This window comes from Podarcis liolepis (genome assembly GCF_965112155.1).
Source record: "Podarcis liolepis genome assembly, chromosome: 17".
NCBI classification, from domain to species: Eukaryota; Metazoa; Chordata; class Lepidosauria; order Squamata; family Lacertidae; genus Podarcis; species Podarcis liolepis.
Genome location: NC_139571.1, coordinates 13,082,416 through 13,102,544, shown reverse-complemented (window position 1 = coordinate 13,102,544; position 20,129 = coordinate 13,082,416). Strand labels below are relative to the sequence as shown.

Genomic DNA, 20,129 nt, shown 5'->3' with positions numbered 1-20,129 from the left:
CTGAATAGAGTCCCATACCTAATATATACAGCCTTTTTAACAGAAGCAACCTACAGCCAGCGTAGTCAACAGAAAGGCCCAGCCTGGAAAAATCACCCCGCAGAACCCTACAGTGGCTGCCACAAACGGTAGAACTAGATTGACAATACCTATTCATTAACCACAAGGATCACATTACCTATATCAAAAATTGAGTTCTGATCTTAAGTATGAGGTTAATAGTTATCTCAGCAATGATTGACTCATTTTGGGGACCCACAAAGACATCAGATAGCTCCAAGGAAGGAAGGTATAATAGTTAATAATACTTCAAAGTTGTAATTCCCAAACACAACAAAGCCTAAGTATATGTAACTGCACTTGCTCATGTTTCTCTCTTGTTACTCTCCTCCACCTCTGAAAAAAACTTTTAGGTATAAGTGCCCTCAAACATTATTTTTTAGGTGGTGGCGGCATATATGGTAAATGCCACAAAGTTCACTTGTGTTGTTAGTAAGATAAAAGACTGTGTGCTTGTGACAGAGCACCAATTGTTCAGAGTCTGCTAGGGCACTGACCTGTAGAAAGACCACTTTAAGAGAAATTGCCGTGCTGCTTTAGGAAAACTCGGCCTTCCTTCGTACGGTTTCAGTGCTTGCATCATGACGTTGTCAAGCCAGGCCGCCCACTGCTCCAGAGTGCTCTGCTGCTGAAGAGTCATCTTGAAATCTGTTTCCAACCTCTGCACCATGTTGTCATCACACTGGCACACCCAGGAAGCCTGCTCCTGTCCCAGTACAAAAAAGGCACAAGAAGAATCCAGTTATGGGAACTTAAGAGACGGCAGAGAAGAAAAGAAGCCCATGAGCACATCAAGGGACAGCAGGTTTGGTTTTTTAATCTGCAGGGTTGGCAGCAGGCTCAGAGCTGCTGATTTGTCAGGGCTGTTCATCTCTCAGGGAATGTTCTCAGCTTGTGCTGCACCAGAACAAAGGGAGTCCGGAAGAGAGCGCTGCTGCTGCGACTGCTGCCACCACACTTGCTCTCCATTTCCAGCTTCAAGCACATAGACACATCTCTGGCTGTGTCTGCAAACAGCAAACCACACAACCTCACAAGCAGGCGAGGAGGCAGAGGTGATTAATAGCAACAACAGCAACAACATCACTGCCGTGAAGCTAAAGAGGATGGGGACCAAGGGTGGCTGTGCAGTTGACAAGGCCAGGTTGGCGGCTGCAGCTGCAGCCCCTTCCATTTCTCCTCCCGCTTTGCTGAAGGGGCACTGCGCAGCTCTGCTGAAGCCAGGATAGCTGCCTGAAGCCTTTGGAGCGCAGCGGGAGGTCCCGCTGCACTCCAAAGGCTTCAGGCAGCTATCCCTAAAGCCTGGAGAGTGAGAGGGGTCGGTGTACACCGACCCCTCTCGCTCTCCAGGCTTCAGTGAAAGCAATGCGTAGCCTCCGGAGCACGGAGGGAGCGCTCCCTCCGCGCTTTGGAGGCTTCGTGTTGCTATCGCTGAAGCCAAGGAGCCTGCATTCGCTCCATAGGACGCACAAACATTTCCCCTTAATTTTGGGAGGGGAAAAAGTGCAGCCTATAGAGCGAAAAATACAGTAGATACAAAAAATATAAAGCTACATGATCTCCAGCTTCTTCCTGGACAAAACAGACAGCACAGTCCTATAACTGTCTTTTTGCCTCCTAAAACTACCAGCAAGGAAGAAAAGTGACACTAGACAAAAGCAATGTCGTACTTTAGATCTCCCTCCACCAACACAGGCACACTCCCTTGGTTGCAGTGCTTGCGCTCTTCCTTTCTGAATGGACTTTCTAACTTATTTTTATGTTAATGTTCCGGAAGGTTTAGTTGTTCACAGGCCTAAGCCTGATATTGAACTTGTCCTCATTTGCTCTCAAGTGAGAACTTTAAGAACTAAATTGGCTTTTGGTGGATCAATTTGTGACAAGTGTGCCAAATCTTATGAGTAATTTGTACCGCAATTCCAGTGTGGTTCTAGTTTGTCATTCTCACTGGTGAAAAAAGCTGCACATCTTAGTTAACATTTGATATCAAGTGCTTCAGAAGAACAACAGGCAAATGCTAATCTTTGCCATCCTTAGCTGCTAGAGGTGGGTTTATGGCAGCTCTGATCTATAGGAAAATCTCAGGGAGATTTCCAGTATATCACCTTGGATGTCTTATTCCCAATTTTTTTACTAATAGCAGGGGGCAATGACTTTCCCCTCACCCAAACCTATACTGTTGAAATGAAGAAAGCCTGGAGTAACCAGGCATTGTTTCGTGTGTGGAAGGATTGTAAGTCTCAATCAAAGCCAATTCTTTGGCTTAACATTCTTTAATTATTATTTTTTTGGTCATTTGCACTGGGCTCTGGTTGGTTGATTTCAGGACTAAAAAAATGACCCCACAAGTCTCAAGTCTGATCACTATGTGGTGGCAGGTCTAATGTAAGATCCGGTGAGAAAGGGATAGATTTGGGGGTGATACAGCTGGAGAGAGAAGGGGTGGAAATGGGCATTTAATTTTTGTTCTTGATTCTCATCTCATGTGTATGGGTTATTTTAAGTAACTTATCATTTCAAATGCTCTACTAAATATTTTCTTATGACCTTGGCTTAGAGGATCCTTGTCTACAGACCACCGATGCACGGATACTGATACTGGGAGACACCCCAGTACTTTGTCAACGATCCATATGTTTTCTAAAAGTACGAGATTGGAACACCTGAAAGATTCCAAGCTGAAGAAATGTTTCACAATTATTTCTTTGCAAGGAGGCTGAGCTAGAAGCTGAGATGTTTCAGTTATGTATACCTTTTCTATAGAAGTGAAACATTTTTGTAGCCATTTTTGTAGATGAAACTGGCACTGCAAACTCAGACACAAGAGGAGGGGAAACAAGAGCAGTCATATATGCTTCCTGCAAACTTTCTGCCTACCTGGACATTGGCAAAATCTACACGGTTGAGGTCATTGAGCATCTGGTTGATTTGAGACGTGTTCTGCAGTACAGCCCGTGCTGCCTGAGCCAGATGATTCAGAGATGTGTATCTTCGCAGAGTCTGAGCAAAGGCACTTACAGCGGCAACCTAAGGAGAAGGAAGACTAGAGCCTCACGCACACAAACGCACAGAGATGAGACAGACCAGGACATTTCTGAGCACAATTCAAGGTGTTGGTGCTGACCTTTAAAGCCCTAAACAGCCTCGGTCCTGTATACCTGAAGGAGCGTCTCCACCCCCATTGTTCAGCCCAGACGCTGAGATCCAGCGCCAAGGGCCTTCTGGCGGTTCCCTCATTGAGAGAAGTGAGGTTACAGGGAACCAGACAGAGGGCCTTCTCGGTAGTGGCGCCCACCCTGTGGAACACCCTCCCTGAAGGAAATAAGCAGCTATCCTATCTTTAAAAGACATATGAAGGCAGCCCTGTTCAGGGAAGTTTTTAATATTTAACGCTGTACTGTTTTTAATACTTGATTGGGAGCCGCCCAGAGTGGCTGGGAAAACTCAGCCAGATGGGCGGGGTATAAATAATAAATTATTATTATTGTTGTTGTTGTTATTATTATTATTATTTTCACTCATCTTCATTTTCACTTATCTTCACTGAGATAGACCATGTTCACTCCTGCCTATCAACCTTTTCTTAGAAAGTAAGATAATGAGAATGTGGCAGGTCCTGCTTGTGGGATACAGCAGTGCAAGAATAATACAGCCACACATTGCAAAAGGTTTTTCCTGCCCTGCTCATGGGGATAAGGCAGAGAAGCAGGTAAAGGCAAGGCAAGTGTTCTGCACAGGAGGTGGAAACTGGAGAGACCCGGAAGAGATAGTTCTACTAGAATTCATATAATCGTCTCCCATTCTCTGACAAGTACATAAGACCCTCTCTTGGACCTTCAGCATACAATGAAGAAGTACACAAGCACCCATGCGTATAAGTGAAATGCGTAAAGTGGGGAGCACCCTTTAAACACCCTCTCTGTCGCTCTCTCTTCAATCCATACCAAAAATACTGAATCTAGAAACATCCACAATGAGAGCTGAAGCTCTGGGGCCAGCAGGAGGCTGAAGGACAAGAGGGAAAGCAGGGGTGACAGCTGCTGGGCTCTCCTGCACACCAGCTGTTAGGCAGGGAGGCTGAGCAGCCAAAACAAAACCCTGCTGAGCCTCCGGTCTCTTCCTCCACCCTTCCTGACATCCTCTTCAGGCTCCAGGAAGGGCCAAAAGGACTCTCCAGCTCTCTGCTGCCATTGCCAGGTTTGAATCAAATTATTTATTTATTTCCTGGCACCATGCATATATGTGGTCATGTGAAAGTTGATCACAGGTAAGGGGGGACACACTAATAATAATAATAATAATAATAATAATAATAATAATAATAATAATGCAATTAAATGAAGGCTAAATTTTGCATAGTCTTCTTTAAAGAGATGCTTCTGGCATTGACTCTTAACAATTATGTTTTATTCGTGTCTTTGCAATGTCATTTTTGTTCCAAATTGTTTAGAAGGCATTTACCTTGGTTTGAATCATTCTCTGTGGAATATTGTTCATGGCATTGGAAAGCCAACCTTCAAGGCTTTTTGCAAAATTGCGAATGGCTTGGGTCAAGGCACCTATGCATAAAAGAATACAAAACAAATGAAAAAAAAGTCAAGGCATGTAGGTATTTAAAGATCAACGTCCTTGACTATTACAACTACAGAGAACAGCGAGGGAGCAAATGATAACCATGATAGGAACAATTAGTATAAATCCCACATAGAATTAAAGGTAGTACTACAGCCATCGAACAATGACTATCTAATGTTCGTGGTTCCAGTTCTCACCGAGGCAGTAAACCTCTATCTTGATTGTGCCACTTCAGATGGGAAGAAAGCACCATTTTGGGGGAGGAACACTCCGTCATGGGAGTCAGCACCAGTACAGCTCACTCTCACAGGTTCACTCTTGCACTAAAGACTAGACCTAAAGAAGGGGAAGCAACAGATCACTGCCTAACTGCACAGCAGGTAGGAGAGAACAAGCATTGCAAGATCCACTCTAGACTGTAAGTACATGGTCAGATAAGGGCCTAGATCTTGCTGCTGCTGTGCAGTTACAGTGCAACATGGCAATGCTGGGTTTGCACCTAACAGTAACTTGTGATTTGAAGTTGTCCCGTTTAGAAACTAAGCATTGTTTTATCATAAACTATGATCCGCAGTTTGTACGTAAATCTAAACTGAGATTCTTTGAAAGGACTCAACTTGGCAGAAGTCATCCTGCTGCTGAGAGGAGGACAATGTGTGAGTTTGGTGTTTGACTTGAGCTCCTGATGGCTCACCCACACAGTGCTAAATCATGGCTGAGTGTTACATGTGATCCAGGCCAGTAACTCTTCTCTGAAATATTGAAAGTACGACCTTTTAGACTGGTACTGACACAATTATGCGAACTGATTTTTATGTAGTATTTCTACTGATTGTTTCAATACAGATCTGTGTTATGCATTCTAATTTGAATTTTTATTGTGACTCTTTTAAACCAAGCGCTCCTAACATTCTCAGGCAGTTGTCAGATTTTTGGGTGTCGCTTGAATGTCAGTCAACCTCACTGAAAGTCTCTGCTTTTCTTAAGAGTTTATTGATGCTTTAAAACACATTTAAAAACTCTGTTTTTAAAGTGAGCACACACAAACTAACCCTACCTATTCAGCGACTCTTTAAATATCTATGGAACACACACACACACACACACACACACACACACACACACACTTTCTGTCTCACCACAATTTAGGGAGCCTCTTTATGCACCTACAAGGGGACATATTTCATGATTTCAATTCAGACACTTTTAACTAACGACACATTTATAAACTAGATCTAGTCAACAGCATAAAGCATGCAGTTTGCCTATAAAATTATAACCATGCACCCAACCGATAGAAATGGGAGTCAACTCCCATCATAGAATGGCATTAGAATCTGCCTTGCTGTTTGTCATGCCCTAATTAAGCATGTACACTGTCTTAATTAAAGAGATGGGAAAGTTTATAAAATTTTCAGTAGGTTTCTGGCTTAAGAATAGTGGTGGAGCAAGGATATATGCTGAGACATCTAGCACTGGGATAAAGAGATAGGAAACTTGTAATTAAAAATTGACTTTCCCTGTATCTTATTTGCTTTCATTGATATGGGAGTTAGTAAAACTACTGTTTTAACATTTGAAAGAAGCAATGTCAAAAGAATAAGGTAAGCAGATCATTTCCCCTTTTCCAAACTTTCCTGTATAAGAGCCATTGCTGATGCGCTCAAATGACACCATCCATGCATAACGCGGACGGATCAGTCTGCTGCAGGTGTATGTAGAAGCACAAAAAGAAAGCTTGAGAAAAAACACCAAGCTCTCTCCCCGCAGCAAAAAGCTGAATGAGAAATGGGCCATTGAATGGTGACTGCTAGGGTGAAAAAAATGAATCTGAGGTGGGAGGGGTCTCTTGTAGGACAACATGGCTCACTAACTAGCACAGAGAGCAGGAACACTATTTTGTTGCATGTCTGACTTGTGTAACTTTCTAGGACTAAAATGGAAAGGGCAGGCTTCTCCATCCTTCTTCTCACATGCCCCCCTCCAAGGCTGTGGGGAGGGGGCTCTCATAAACACGCCATAAGTCACAAGAGCCATTTGAGCACCTCTGAAGATGCATGAGGTTCTCTAGATTCTGGCTCATGTAGATGACCAAGGGCAGCATCCTGTCAATTGCACACCTCAACACCTCAGCGCACGGTGCTAAATAAATGTGAAACACTAGCTAAATATTAATTACTAGTACTAAAACCGGTCATAGTAGTTATCCATAAAAAGCTCTGTGCTCTTTTAAAATAGCATGAATCATACTGAAGTTCAATTACAAATGAGGCTTGAACAGCTCCATAACACCTACCTATGAAATAATCAGTCTGTTAAAACAAACAGCACATTTCTTTCTACAGAGATATCAGACTTATATAAGGGAATCATGCTTCCATTGCTCTTCAGTTCTTTTCTAGTGTTTTAAATTGATTTCAACTGGAGTGTGTGTGTTGGGGATGAAAAGCAGGGTATAAATATTTAAATAAATCAACCAAAATTACAATCTGCAGACGTGACTATCCTCAGTCGCTGCAGGGGAAATAATTAGTTTTTAGATGTGTGTTTGTCTATGCAAAAGAAAGATAAGCAAACACACAGGTAATGTTAGATAGTTGAGGATTATTTAAGCCCCACACATATGAGAGTACTGAACAAAATATCTCTAACGTGATTTCAAATTGTACCTGCATAGTGGTACTAACATATGATACCAAAAAAGCAAGAAAATATTTGTATCAAGATTTTAGCACTCACAAAGAAGTCCCCCCCCCAACTACCAGAAATAAACTATACGAAAAGCACAAACTGAATTTCCAGGTTTCTGAAGATTTCAGAAGGGGTTCCAATTTGAATTTCATAATTCCTCTAGATTTGTACCAAATCTTTACAATAAAAGTTTATTTCGGTAACAACTATATGAAAAACGGTCTGTTTTCTTTTAAGCATTTATGAAGCTAAGTATTGGAAAGAAAGATACTCTGCAGGACACAGTGTTTATCTGGAGTGACTACAGAACCCTGCACAATCAGGGTCAAAAACTGCACAGGGAGACTCTAGAAGAGGAGATTTGTTGCTGCTAACCTTTGCCTTCTAACTTATGGCAGGCTCTCAATGCAGGAACAGGAGGGTGCTGGGGGGCAGGACTTGGCTGTGTGCCCCCTCCCCTTTGCATGAGAAAACTAGCACCCTGGTGCTCTCCCAAAACCTGCTCAGACATGGTTATCGGGCCAACCTCTTCTCCAAAAGAGTTGACTTCATTTCTGTGCAATTTCACTATCCTCCTTGCACACCATTGTTGTCTAACAGTCCAACCACCTCTCTTGCAGGATTTGGGTTTCGATTTACCGGTATTTAGAGGGGTTCGGGGTTGTTGTTGTTTTCAATCATTCTAACACCCTAATGTTTTTAGCCATGTATTCTTCAAAAATATAGCCAGGGAACACTGACAGATTTTCCTGTAATGGTAACGGACAATTGGTCAGAAATGTAGGAGAGGAAGATCTACAGAACTACAGAGGGAGGCCTCCTTTGGCAGCAGCCATCTCTCGTTGAGGGGGGAGTCTGAGCAGGGCTTTGAAGCACCTTCAGCTGGACATGCTTGCAAGCCCCCTTCCCAATGTGCCTCTGCCCTCCCTCTAGCTTAAGCTCTCAAGCTTTCTTTGGAATGCAGAAATAGGACTTAAGGCTAGAACCAACCAAAAGTTCAAAAATGTTAACGGGGCAGCAAATAAAGTTACTTCTCTGGTGTTCAAAGAGCCGTATTTGGGGCCTAGGAACATGACTAGATGTTTGTGATGGCTTTCGACAATATTTTGTCGCATTTGCAAGGTTCAGTTACATATGCAAATTTATTGTGAATCAAATGCGGCAACCATATTGAGGGTGAACCCAGTATTGGGTCAAAAGGCAGTGATTTTTGGACCACACTATCTTCTGCTCTCAATGCTGAACAATTCTCCATTTTTCTATGCTGTACCTTTGAATCTAATCTAGTATTTTCTATCAGAAACTCATTTACTTAAAACATTTAATAGCCATCACTTTGCTTTGAGATGGTTTAGAAGTAGAGCGACAATGAAAACAACATTTTTTTTAAAAAAAACATGCTCCATCATGGCAGCTTTGGTTCAGTTAACAAGACTTCAGTTTCCTGAAAGGACCAAATGCAACAGTGTGAAACTCAAATAGACTGTACGACCAAACTCTCCACCTGGCAAATACCCAAAGGCCACATTCGTACTCTTTCCACAGAAGTCAACTGCACTTGAGTTCAGCACCAAAGGGTTATAAATTCCATCTCCATTGGACACTAACATCTGAAAAATGGCTTCAGGCCCTGCCGTTTAAGCTCCCTGCCCACATGCGACCAACTGCCCTCCTCCATCCACCACTTGGCAACTTGGCCTGACTTTCCCATCTACTCCATGCACTTTCACATCTGGCAAATGGCCAGGGCTCCGCTCCACTCCATGCCAAGGCACTGCACCCCCCGCCACGCCCCCTGTTGGCACTGTTACCACTCAACTAGAGGCAGGAAGAAAGGCTGCTGCCATTTGCAAACCAGCCCATTTGCCCTACAAGAGCACCAATGTCCAACCCTTGAAGACAGTTCACTGGCTTATATAATGCGGCAGGAATCCCCAATGTGGTCCAAGGCACACTTCAAGGGTCTCTCGGTGCTTCCCAACCTTACATTTGACCCCTCTGATGTAAGAAATAGGTATGACAGTCCAATATTTTGAAAAAGAAATTTGCCTTGAAGGATGGAGTCTTGCCTGACAGTGTTGATTTCATTACACATCCATCTTGCTTATAAATGGGGGGGGGGGGGGCTTTTTCTGCAATACTGATTGAAGTAACTATGATTCTTTGATCTTTAAGACAGGAACTCAAACTACTATTTCATAATTCAAGAGGAAATCAAATCAGTAGTTAAAATGCAACTTTCAAATATCCTAGAAATTCTTTTCTTGGGTCAATCTCTTTTCTCCTTTGACATTTTTTACTACTACTGAAAATGGCTTTGTATTTTACAAAGGAAACAAGCAGAAGGTTGGCAAACCACCTATAAGTAGTGAGAGGATACCCAAGGAACATTGACGCCCCCCGCCCCCAGTGAGGAGTTGTTGGTAGATATCTGAATTAAACCTGGTTGGCTTTGTCTTATTCAAGAACGGTTCTGAGGGTGTCTAATTGTCACCCAGAAGAGTCTCCGTTTCACAACCCATGCTACTACACAAATTTCAAACAAAATCCTTTCATGCCTGTTGCTTTCACTGCATGTTTCAAAAGCTAAGCAATTGTCACACATCTGCATATATCAACTCTCTGAATTTCAGAAAAATGTAGAAGGCATTATTGACATTTAGACTGTGTTTTATAAGAACACTCAGGTTTGCGCCACAAGTGATATAAATAGTAAGGTTCCTTCTGTCTTGTTTGCAGGTGAAGGGCAGTAGCTTGTTCTTGCAAAATTGGATATTCATTTTTTCTGAACATTTTGTAACAACTATAACAACTCAGTAGCTTTTATAATCCCTTCAAGAGAAAGTAGTTTTGTTCGCTCCTGGTCTCTTTGAGGCATGAGTGCATCTAACTGAACTACAAAATAATTGTTCACAGAAAGAACACAATGCTTGTGCAGTTATATGGATTTCCTCCCCCGCAGAAACCGTTAACCTTTATTGTTAATGGGAAATAAATTCCTAAGTATTTATCACAGTGCCCAGAACACATATAATGTTTTATAATGGAAATCAGCTTTGCAAGAACCCAAAGTAAATCACTTTCTATACCAAACAAGAACAAACTACACTGCAACAATCTGAATAATTCTATGTCTAAAAGGGAAATTTTCGTAAGTATAACTATTTGATAATGGCTGTCTAGCTGAAGTGTAATATTTACAATTAGATGGTGAGTCTACCCTGTGAGACACTCCTGGCTTTTTAAAATAAAAGACTGAGTGACTAAAGAAATGAATGAAGAAAATAAAATGTTAGTCTCACATTTCTTATGATACAGTTAACTAATAAGATTTGCAACCAACTAATTCTGGTAAATCTTTTATAAGTAATATGTTCAAGTGGATTCAAATGCTCAACTAACATGTTTAGCACGGTATTCCTCTATAGGCACCAGGGCAAACTCTGATCCAACCATACAGAGAGACAAATGTGCAATCAGGTTATATGTCAGTAAAACCAGGCCACTGAAAAGCTACTTTTCAGTTCTGATTACATATTAACCTGACATGTTACACAACTGCACAAGTGCCACTATGTGTAAAACAAAAGTTGACATAGACACAGACCGTATCTGGACATCATGCATAGAATATAGTGAGAATGAGGGGCAATGGACCTTGGGCTAGCACTCTCTCTCTCCTGCTTCTCTGGTGTGTCTTTGAGGGGGAGTTTGGGAGCCTTTATTTCCAATTTCAACTAACCTCCATTTAGCACGTCATCCAAACTCTAAACTGTGGCTTGTTAAAACATACCCGTTTAAGAACAAATGGTTTGAAGTTTGCTATTTTCAACTGACAACAGATTGGGATGACAGGGAAAGCTGCAATTACTCTAAAGAAGAAACAAAAGCTTCTGAATTCCATGGCCACAAAGCAGGAGGATCGGGCACCCAAGCCCAGAGCTCATTGTGGCTTATTCCCATCACATTTAACTTACAGCTTAGTGTGTCATTTGAACAGAACTACGTACTCAAGCCTTCGACGTTTTAATGTTATCATGCGGACTAGAGGAATTGCTCAAAAAAATGAGGGGATTTTCGTTATGACAAAGCGTGCATTGCCAGGGCAGGCAAAAACAAATAAAAATATACCACAAGCATGTTGAAAGCTACTTTTTCAAAACCACAGTTATATTTTAAGCAGTATTTATTATTTTAAGGTATACCTTTATAACATGTAAATAAAGTGAGCACACCCACGCTACTTCTGAAGTCTTTAAAGTCACACCTACAGGTTTCCTTGGGAGGCACTGAAGTCACAAGATCACCAGAAGAAAAAGAAATCATTACAAGACGTCATCTATATTCAACTTACTAGGAATAGGTCTAAGGACGTCAGGAATGAGAATCTCCACCAAAGTCTGGTACATCACATGGTCACAGTTACACATCCATTTCAGAATTGACTCATTTTTGCACAGAGTAATCAGCTTTGCTTTCGGAAGTCGACTTTCTATTTCACTCAGATTGCTGGTGTGAACAAATGTATCAAATGAATAAATGAAAATGCATTTACATGAAGATAAAAAAGAAGAACAATGGAATTCAAAGTTTTTAAAAATAAACATTAGGAATGTCTGAAACGCATCCAACTGCCCTGAGGCACTTAGAGTTGTAATAATGGCTGGTACATGGCCTCCAGAGCTTTAGTCAAAGAGCAGCAGTGATAAGAATGGTCTTTGGATTGGATATTATTTCATGAGAAAATAACTGGGCCTCTTCCCATAAAATAAAATGGTATGCGTACAAATATAAACTGCAGTTATCATAACACGGCAATTTAATCTAGTAACGAACTGCAGAGATAGCATTCCTATTTAGTATGTAAATTTTAGATTTCTATTTTATTTGAAAACAGCACTAAAACTATTCACAAACTTTGAATAAAAGATTACCAACCTTGGTTCAGTAATGGTAGTGCCATCGGTTGTTGTTGAGGGAGAATAGCGCCAGAAAGTCTGCCACAATTTTTCTATTAGGCTAAACTGAAGGTTCACTACAACATCCAATATTGCCTAAAAATACAACACAGATACCGGTATTCTTTAACAGAATGCATGAAAAATATTGAGCAGTCTGTCTGCAATCCTGAATACTTAAGGGAGCATGATCTATTGAATTCGGCGGGACTTCTTTCTGAGTAAACATGCTTAGGATGCATCAAAGGACGTATCAATTGTCCAGGATTGTGTATTTTGAATTTAGTTAATAGAATATTCATAACTAAAATTTTAACACAACAGCAAACCAAAGACGGACATATTTGGCATCAGCATATTGCTGATCTACTCTCAACTGTCCTGGGTGGGTGAAAGAAAGCCTACAGAAACGCTCTGTATTTTGGCCCGCAACCACGTTTTCCAAACACACACAAATTTAGCAAGCATAATGTTAATTCTCTTCACAATATTCTGCTTTGCAGGCAATGGAGAGCCTCCTGTATCTGCTGCATTCCTGTGTATCATCCCATCGTGAGCCCTTAGGGTCTGCATGAGAGGAAGCCATTGTCAAATCCTCCTTTCTTACCTCACAGTGCTCTCGATAGAGACTCTGCAATGACTTAATATCCTCAAAAGTAGTACCATCTGGCAGAGAAGAGATTTCAACTTCTCCGAACTCTGGAAGTGCTCGAGATGCATCTGTTTCCATGGCAACACAATGAAAGGAAAATATTGTAGAGTGTGTCAATCCCACTTTAATTAGGGAAACATTTAATGATACAAAGAAATAAATATCCGAAAGGTCACAAAGTGTTGGACTAAAAATTGAGAAGGTGTAAGGTTTTTATGTTTAATAGGTTGCAATTAAAAAGGAATCAAAATTTTATTCTTCTAAATTAAAAATCTTAAGCAAAGGGAGCCAGATCTGCTAAATTGTATGTGCTCGATCCATAGGAATTAAGAAATACTTACACAAATTCTAGGATTTCTGACTGAATGGGAAGCTTACTTCTTTGAATGTTTAAACCAGCTGTAATCATACTAAGATCGAGTGGTGCATAACTTACCTGTCTGAAAACCTAGTTAAAACTGTGAATAGACAAGAGGCCTGAATTTAGAGATAGATGAGCAGAACTCTGTGGGTTCAATAGGACCTCCTGCCCCCCGTAACCCCCTGAAAATCCCCTCCAGAGGGTGGGGGTCCCTCTAGAAGGGGGCAGGGGAAGGGCAGGCGGCAGTGTCATGGGGAAAACTCAGAAGGGCTGCCTTCCGTAAGTGCTTTCCTGCCTGCTCACATAAGGCACATGGATCCAATGCAGTGAATACACACATTTTAATATACCAGTTGATATTTGCTTCTTTTAATTTAGTACAGTGCCTATTGCCTATGTAGCGACCATATTTTTTTCTCTATAAGACGCACCAGACCACAAGACGCACCTAGTTTTTGGAGGAGGAAAACAAGAAAAAAAATATTCTGAATCTCAGAAGCCAGAACAGCAAGAGGAATCGCTGCGCAGCGAAAGCAGCAATCCCTCTTGCTGTTCTGGCTTCTGGGATAGCTGCGCAGCCTGCATTCGCTCCATAAGACGCACACACATTTCCCCTTACTTTTTAGGAGGGGAAAAGTGAGTCTTATAGAGCAAAAAAGACGGTATATTTCCAGAAATATCTATGTATTATTGCATATTATACAAGGTCTTTAGGGAAAACAACGAGCAAATTATAGCTGGATTTTACCTAATTATAGGTGGTTTCACTATTACATGTGAAGTTCAATTGTGTCTTAATTCAATGACAATTATGTTAGCAATATTAAATAAGTATACTTCATGTATGTATGGTAGTAGTTTTTGGAACATATTCCCAGTCTATATCCATGTAGTAGCACTTGTGGCACTAGCCTGGCTCAGCAAGGGATTCCAAGATGCTCTCTATCAGAGGTGTGATCAGGCCACATGGGCTGAGGGTACAGATAAATAAGTTTGAAGTATTTCATCCCATATATTGTCAAAATAGTATGTATGTGCAAAGAGAACAATCCCACCGATTCTTTGTATGAGACTTGGCTGCAAAGTCATGGTAAGGATATGAATTTCTTTGTTTCTAGAATGAATGACAGCTTTAATTAAGCTCAATACCCTTGTTAGAAACTTAATGTTTGCATAATGTTGAACTCATACAAATGGTTACACTCCTCAGTTAGTTAACTCTGGATCAGCTTTAAGAGAAACTTTGTTCTGATTCTTAACTAACAACTATACAAGTTATTTTTCTTTGGACACTAGTACAATATTCTTCCTACATACCCAAAAACTGTTGATGATGTTGACTTTGAGCAATTACAGTTTGTTCAACAGATGTGCCTGTCTGCTGACCACTTGTTGTGAAACCGTCTGTGACTCCATCCACTTTCTGCATAGGCTTGTACCTAGAATATATCACATGCAACAAATCACAAAATTATCCTTTTCTTTCTCCATCTCTCAGACTATAAAGTTGATTTTAGCAACACCTTGTGACATAGCTGGCAGACGTTGGTTAAAAATTTATCAGGAAACTCAAATTTATGCTGGGGGGAGGGGAGAGAATTATGATTATCCAAAGCCGTACTTTGATGTTCTGATCAATCCACAGAACTGCACCTTACATAATTTTTTCAGTAACACTCCAAACACTTGGATGCTGAACTTGTTTATGTATTAGGTAAAAACAAAACCCAAAAAGCATAGATGATTTGTATTTCTGGCTCACTTTTTTTTTAGTACACAAAGTTAGCAGTAAAAGTAAAGGTGACTATCTCAGCTTTCTCAATTCCCACTCATTTTCTGTACCACTTTTCCTTAGCCTGTTTAACCTAAGCAACTACATTTGATTTCCTGGAAATTAAATCTGGGAAGAAGCAACACACACATAACTTAAAGTGCGTGTAGCCATGACAGTTTGCATTCACTTAACTCTGCACTATATTACACACATATGGACAATTACTTAATTAACATAGTACTGAATGAGTCCAGATTTTTGGCAGCCGCCCAAATTGCACATGTTGATTCTAACACAAACATCTTTGGGCTGTTTATTTTAAAAGGATGGTGCTATACAATTTACTGCTTTCCATCATCTGACTTACTGATTAATGTAGTTAGTCTAATAAGGAAGTCAACCCATGAACATGAACTCAGCAACAGGAACCATGAAATAAAAACAGGGCTACAACTATATATCACAATGAAGGGTTTTAATAATGGAATAAAAGTGACTTGCAGTACCACAATCAGCTGAATCTTGTACATTTGCATGCCCACCCCACTCCTTCCACCTCAAATCTTTCTCTATGTTAGGAACGTTCTGAACTTTGCAAATTAAAGGCACATACAGATGAAAACTGGTGGTCGTCATAGGAAACAGGCAGCTAATTTTAGTAATTTAGCAACATTGAGCAAAAACATTAGAGCAAAGCATAGGGATCAATAAAACAATGTTGACTCAATATGAATCTTTGTGGGAAGACAGAAACTAAATTAGCAATGAATCATCATTTCAGAACTATTTCTCACAAGTAGGGCACAAAAGAATGTTTGTCATCATTTGCAGTTGTCGTAGATATTAAGATGTTAATTACTGAACGCTAGCTCTCAATATGTACTGATTTATTATTACAGTAAAGTAGCACCTGAACATCAGGAAGTGCAGTATTTAAATAATGAGAGATCTCTATATAACTAATCTGAAAGAACTATTATTCATATTATTTTCCAGGCATTTTGACTACCTACAACAATTTAAAAAGTTGGGAGTAGTAAATTAAAATGCCTTTTCCAGTAAATTTTCTAAGAAACAGCTGGAAAGAAGCATGTGGAATTTGTCTCCTATGCACATTAAGGTGGTCTCTAATTGCAGAGTCGCTGAGAAAGAAAGTTAAAATGCTCCAAATTTAAATTAGTTGTGCTTGCTTTCTTCAGTGACACAAAAGAACATGTGCACTTTCCACTGAAGATGCTGCTCCCAGCAGGGCAGGAAGAAATAAAAAATAATGTTCTCCCAAACAGATCGTTGGTTTCAGAATGCACTTCTTTTGTTGCTGTTCAGTCGTTTAGTCGTGTCCGACTCTTCGTGACCCCATGGACCAGAGCACACCAGGCACTCCTGTCTTCCACTGCCTCCCGCAGTTTGGTCAAACTCATGCTGGTAGCTTCGAGAACACTGTCCAACCATCTCGTCCTCTGCCATCCCCTTCTCCTTGTGCCCTCCATCTTTCCCAACATCAGGGTCTTTTCTAGGGAGTCTTCTCTTCTCATGAGGTGGCCAAAGTATTGGAGCCTCAGCTTCACGATCTGTCCTTCCAGGGAGCACTCAGGGCTGATTTCCTCAAGAATGGATAGGTTTGTTCTTCTTGCAGTCCATGGGACTCTCAAGAGTCTCCTCTAGCACCATAATTCAAAAGCATCAATTCTTCGGCGATCAGCCTTCTTTATGGTCCAGCTCTCACTTCTTTTATCTTCCACCTAATGGCTATTCCAGTCTTACTAAAGCCCTGCCTGAAGCGGCCATTGCAAATCGATCTGATCTGCCATTGGCCTCCGTGAGCTTTCAGGTTCCACCAATATTTCCCCATAACCCCCATGGAAGAACGTTTGCATCCCCATCTCATTCTCCCCATTCCTTCCACTCTCTGGATGTTCTGCTGGTCTTTGTGGGATCTCTTGTTTCTCCACCCTGCCTTGGCTTCCTTCCTTGTACCTCCGACTGGGGCCTGACGTTTCTCTGCTCCTTCAGTCACTAGGCATCCTGGTCTTGTTTTTCTCAACTTCCTCATGAAAAGCTCCCTTTCCCTTTCCCCTTCATCTTCAGACTCTTCTTCCTACCTGCAGCAACACTGAATGCAACACTTGCACAAGAATGAAGACCTTTCTCTCCTCCTTCCTTCCTTCCCTGCTCTGTGACACTTAAGTAGATTCAAATATAAAGTCAATCCATGCACTGGGGTTTCATCAGATATCCCCACAACACAGAGACTAAAAACACCCAGCTCTTTACAGCATTGCCTTTCTAGCAATGGCTAGTGAGATACCATCCCAAAAGAAAATATCTACTGCCCAATAAAACTGCCATGGCATAATCTGCTGAACAGGGCTGACCTGCAAAAAAGGGATGGATAGATTTGCCTACTTTCAGTCAAGATGACATTTGCATGTGTTGATTCGTAAGTCAGCAATTTAAATCTGCCCGGAAAAAGGTGTATTTAAATACATACTTGCATGTATTTTCTCATGAAATACCCCCAGGTTTAGGGCGGTATATAAATTCAATAAATAACAACAACATTTCTAAACTTATTCTATCTTAAAATATTAATTTTAAAATGTTTCTCTGCATGTTTTTTGAGCTGAGAGCGACATCACAAAATTGGGAAATGTGCAAACTTTGAAGGATATTTACTCGTGTGGGAGATGCAGCTAAGTTCTTACTGGAATTCTCAAAGTGCTAATGTCTTAAGCATTCCTTGTTTTTAGAAACTTGAGTTTCGATACACTCTAGACCCAATTGTTCCATTAGGCATGTTCTGTTTCTTAGTTCCTCTGACAAACCAGTTACAGGAAGGAACACTTGAAAATGTTATTTGGTGTTATTGCTGCATATTTATTCACTCTAGAAACATAGTGGAAGTGCACAAGTATGGCTGAGAGAAGTGGGTGCTAGCTTTTAAAACACGGAAAATGGCAATCCTCCTATTTCCCTTGCTACAAATGTTACAATTTGCCTTCCTACAAATGTTACATGCTGTCTCTAGTTGCTTTGTAAGAGTATCTTAAAAAATAATAATTTGACAAGTAAATGGATATGTGCTACTTGAAAAAAGCAAAATGTTCAGAAAGTGCTCCTCAGCTCACTAAGGGAACTGGCTCAGACGTACATCAACTCAGTTTGGAAATAATGTGAGGAATTACACTAGATTCGCCCACGGCTATACCAGATGCGTTCAAGTGGAGATTCTGGCCAGAATCCAGTGACCACTTTAGGTAGGATGGAGTCATGCTGCTCTTTTACAAAGCTAAATAAAATTATGGTTGTATACATGGCTCTCTCCTTCATTCCCACACCCTGCATTGAGACTTCTGACCAGACCTGGAATTAATATGTTCAAAGGACTTGTTTTGAATAACATTTCCCTTTTTGATGTAAGCAGTTTATTCCACAACACAACAAGCAATTCCACTCATCCTTCATAATTTCAAATGGTGCATCACAAATTTTGTATACTGTGCATTAATGCTCTAAGTTAAAAGCAGCACAAAGCATTCATAAAGTCGTGTTTACTTTACTTCCTTCCCGACCCATCCTGCTTCCACAACAAACATCCACTTGTGCAAATGAGAGTTATCCTCCCTGCCCTCCTGCTTTGCACCCCCCCAGGCACCCCCAAAATCTGCTCTGGAGCACTGGAAGACCTTCCACAACAGATTTTTTTCATCGGGGGGGGGGCAGGGAGGAAGGGAAATGTTGTCATGTCTGCCGGCATGGCATTGGATCTCAGCTTTTTTTTAAAAAAAAAATAGCATTCCAAACTCAGCCATAGGGTGGCACACATAATTCTATCTCCTCTCATTAAAGGCCAAATTCTCTTTTTAAGTTTAGAAGATTCTGGAAACACAAACACTTTTACATTTAACCACTCCTCACGCAATTTTGATATAAAAATTTGAGATAATGCCCTTTAGCAAAACTATTTCTGTCCAGATAAAAGGTGGTTTGTTTGTTTGTTTCTATGTTTTTATACCAACCTTCATGAATAATAGTCACAGGCCAGCTTTTGAAAATAAGGTAATATAAAAACTTAACACAAAATAAACAGAAATATGAAAATAATTCTCAGAAATTACATAATAACATTACAAAAACCACTTAACGCATCAGCATCTAAAAGCCCAACCCAAAAGGTAAGGTTTTACGTAGTGTCTAAAAGGGTGTAAGATTGAGGCAACTGCAGGTAAACTTTCAGCTAGAGAAGTTATGTGGTCTAATAAAAGGAGAGGCTACTGCTCTCTGACTAAACACTCCCGCGACAGAGAGATGCAGAAAAAGATGCTGGTTTCTAAGGGGTCTGGTCAGGTTGGCAGGACTGTACCTTTGTTTCTGCTGCATGGGTTGCTGTCTCATAGCCATATATTGCATGTCCTCTTGTAGCCGATTTAGAGGGGAGTCTGGCTTGACACGAATCCCATAGTAATGATATTTGGAGTTCCCCCTTTGGGAAAAAGCAAATATTAAAAACAAGGGAATGTACACAACCTAAACGCAAATGTGATCCCTTTGGGTTGTTCTTAAATATTTTAGATCTGAATTGTATCTCAGACTGTTGTTCAATTTGGCTGCTTTCCTCTGAACTGTGCAAAAATAATCCTATGCAGCCAATTGAGTCCCAGCAGAATGGAAAGCTAGCTGAGTATTAGATATTCACTTAGTTACAACTGCAAATATTTCACAATCATTTCACATATTGGTCTCTTGAGAAGGTTTTTACCACTCAAATAGAAAATGGCCCAAACAGCAGGGGACTGTAGATTACTCTAATGATTAAGGAATGTATTTAGCTTTATACATAGTTAGTTGGCTTGATCTCAGAATGTCAATAGAATTTAAGGAGGCTAAGTGGATTTCAACCAGTGTTACTAATTTATGAAAGAGAAGGGATGGAGTGGGGGAGAGAAATTGCAATTATTTTGTCTTTAACTATTTATTGTAAGTTTCCTTTTGTGACAAAAACTTAAGATCAAAAGGAAGTTGCTCACACTGGGCAAAAAATTCGCAAGCAATAATGGA

The 20,129-nt window shown here is 40.7% G+C and overlaps 1 protein-coding gene across 9 annotated transcripts in view; it reads right to left on the bottom strand.

The window, feature by feature from the left end:
- Positions 1 to 20,129, bottom strand: part of RFX3 (regulatory factor X3) — a 121,164-nt gene that overhangs the window by 14,593 nt on the left and 86,442 nt on the right. For all 9 annotated transcript variants that reach the window (XR_014520923.1, XR_014520924.1, XM_083483376.1 and 6 more), the window contains 8 exons: positions 19,435 to 19,554; positions 14,615 to 14,736; positions 12,892 to 13,004; positions 12,265 to 12,380; positions 11,681 to 11,835; positions 4,522 to 4,619; positions 2,938 to 3,087; positions 558 to 766 (listed from right to left, as the gene is read on the bottom strand). Coding sequence is in view for 7 of the 9 variants with exons in the window: in XM_083483376.1 (XP_083339502.1) it covers positions 558 to 766; positions 2,938 to 3,087; positions 4,522 to 4,619; positions 11,681 to 11,835; positions 12,265 to 12,380; positions 12,892 to 13,004; positions 14,615 to 14,736; positions 19,435 to 19,554 (1,083 nt within the window). In the remaining 2 variants the exon portion in view is untranslated. The remainder of the gene's footprint in view (positions 1 to 557; positions 767 to 2,937; positions 3,088 to 4,521; positions 4,620 to 11,680; positions 11,836 to 12,264; positions 12,381 to 12,891; positions 13,005 to 14,614; positions 14,737 to 19,434; positions 19,555 to 20,129) is intronic.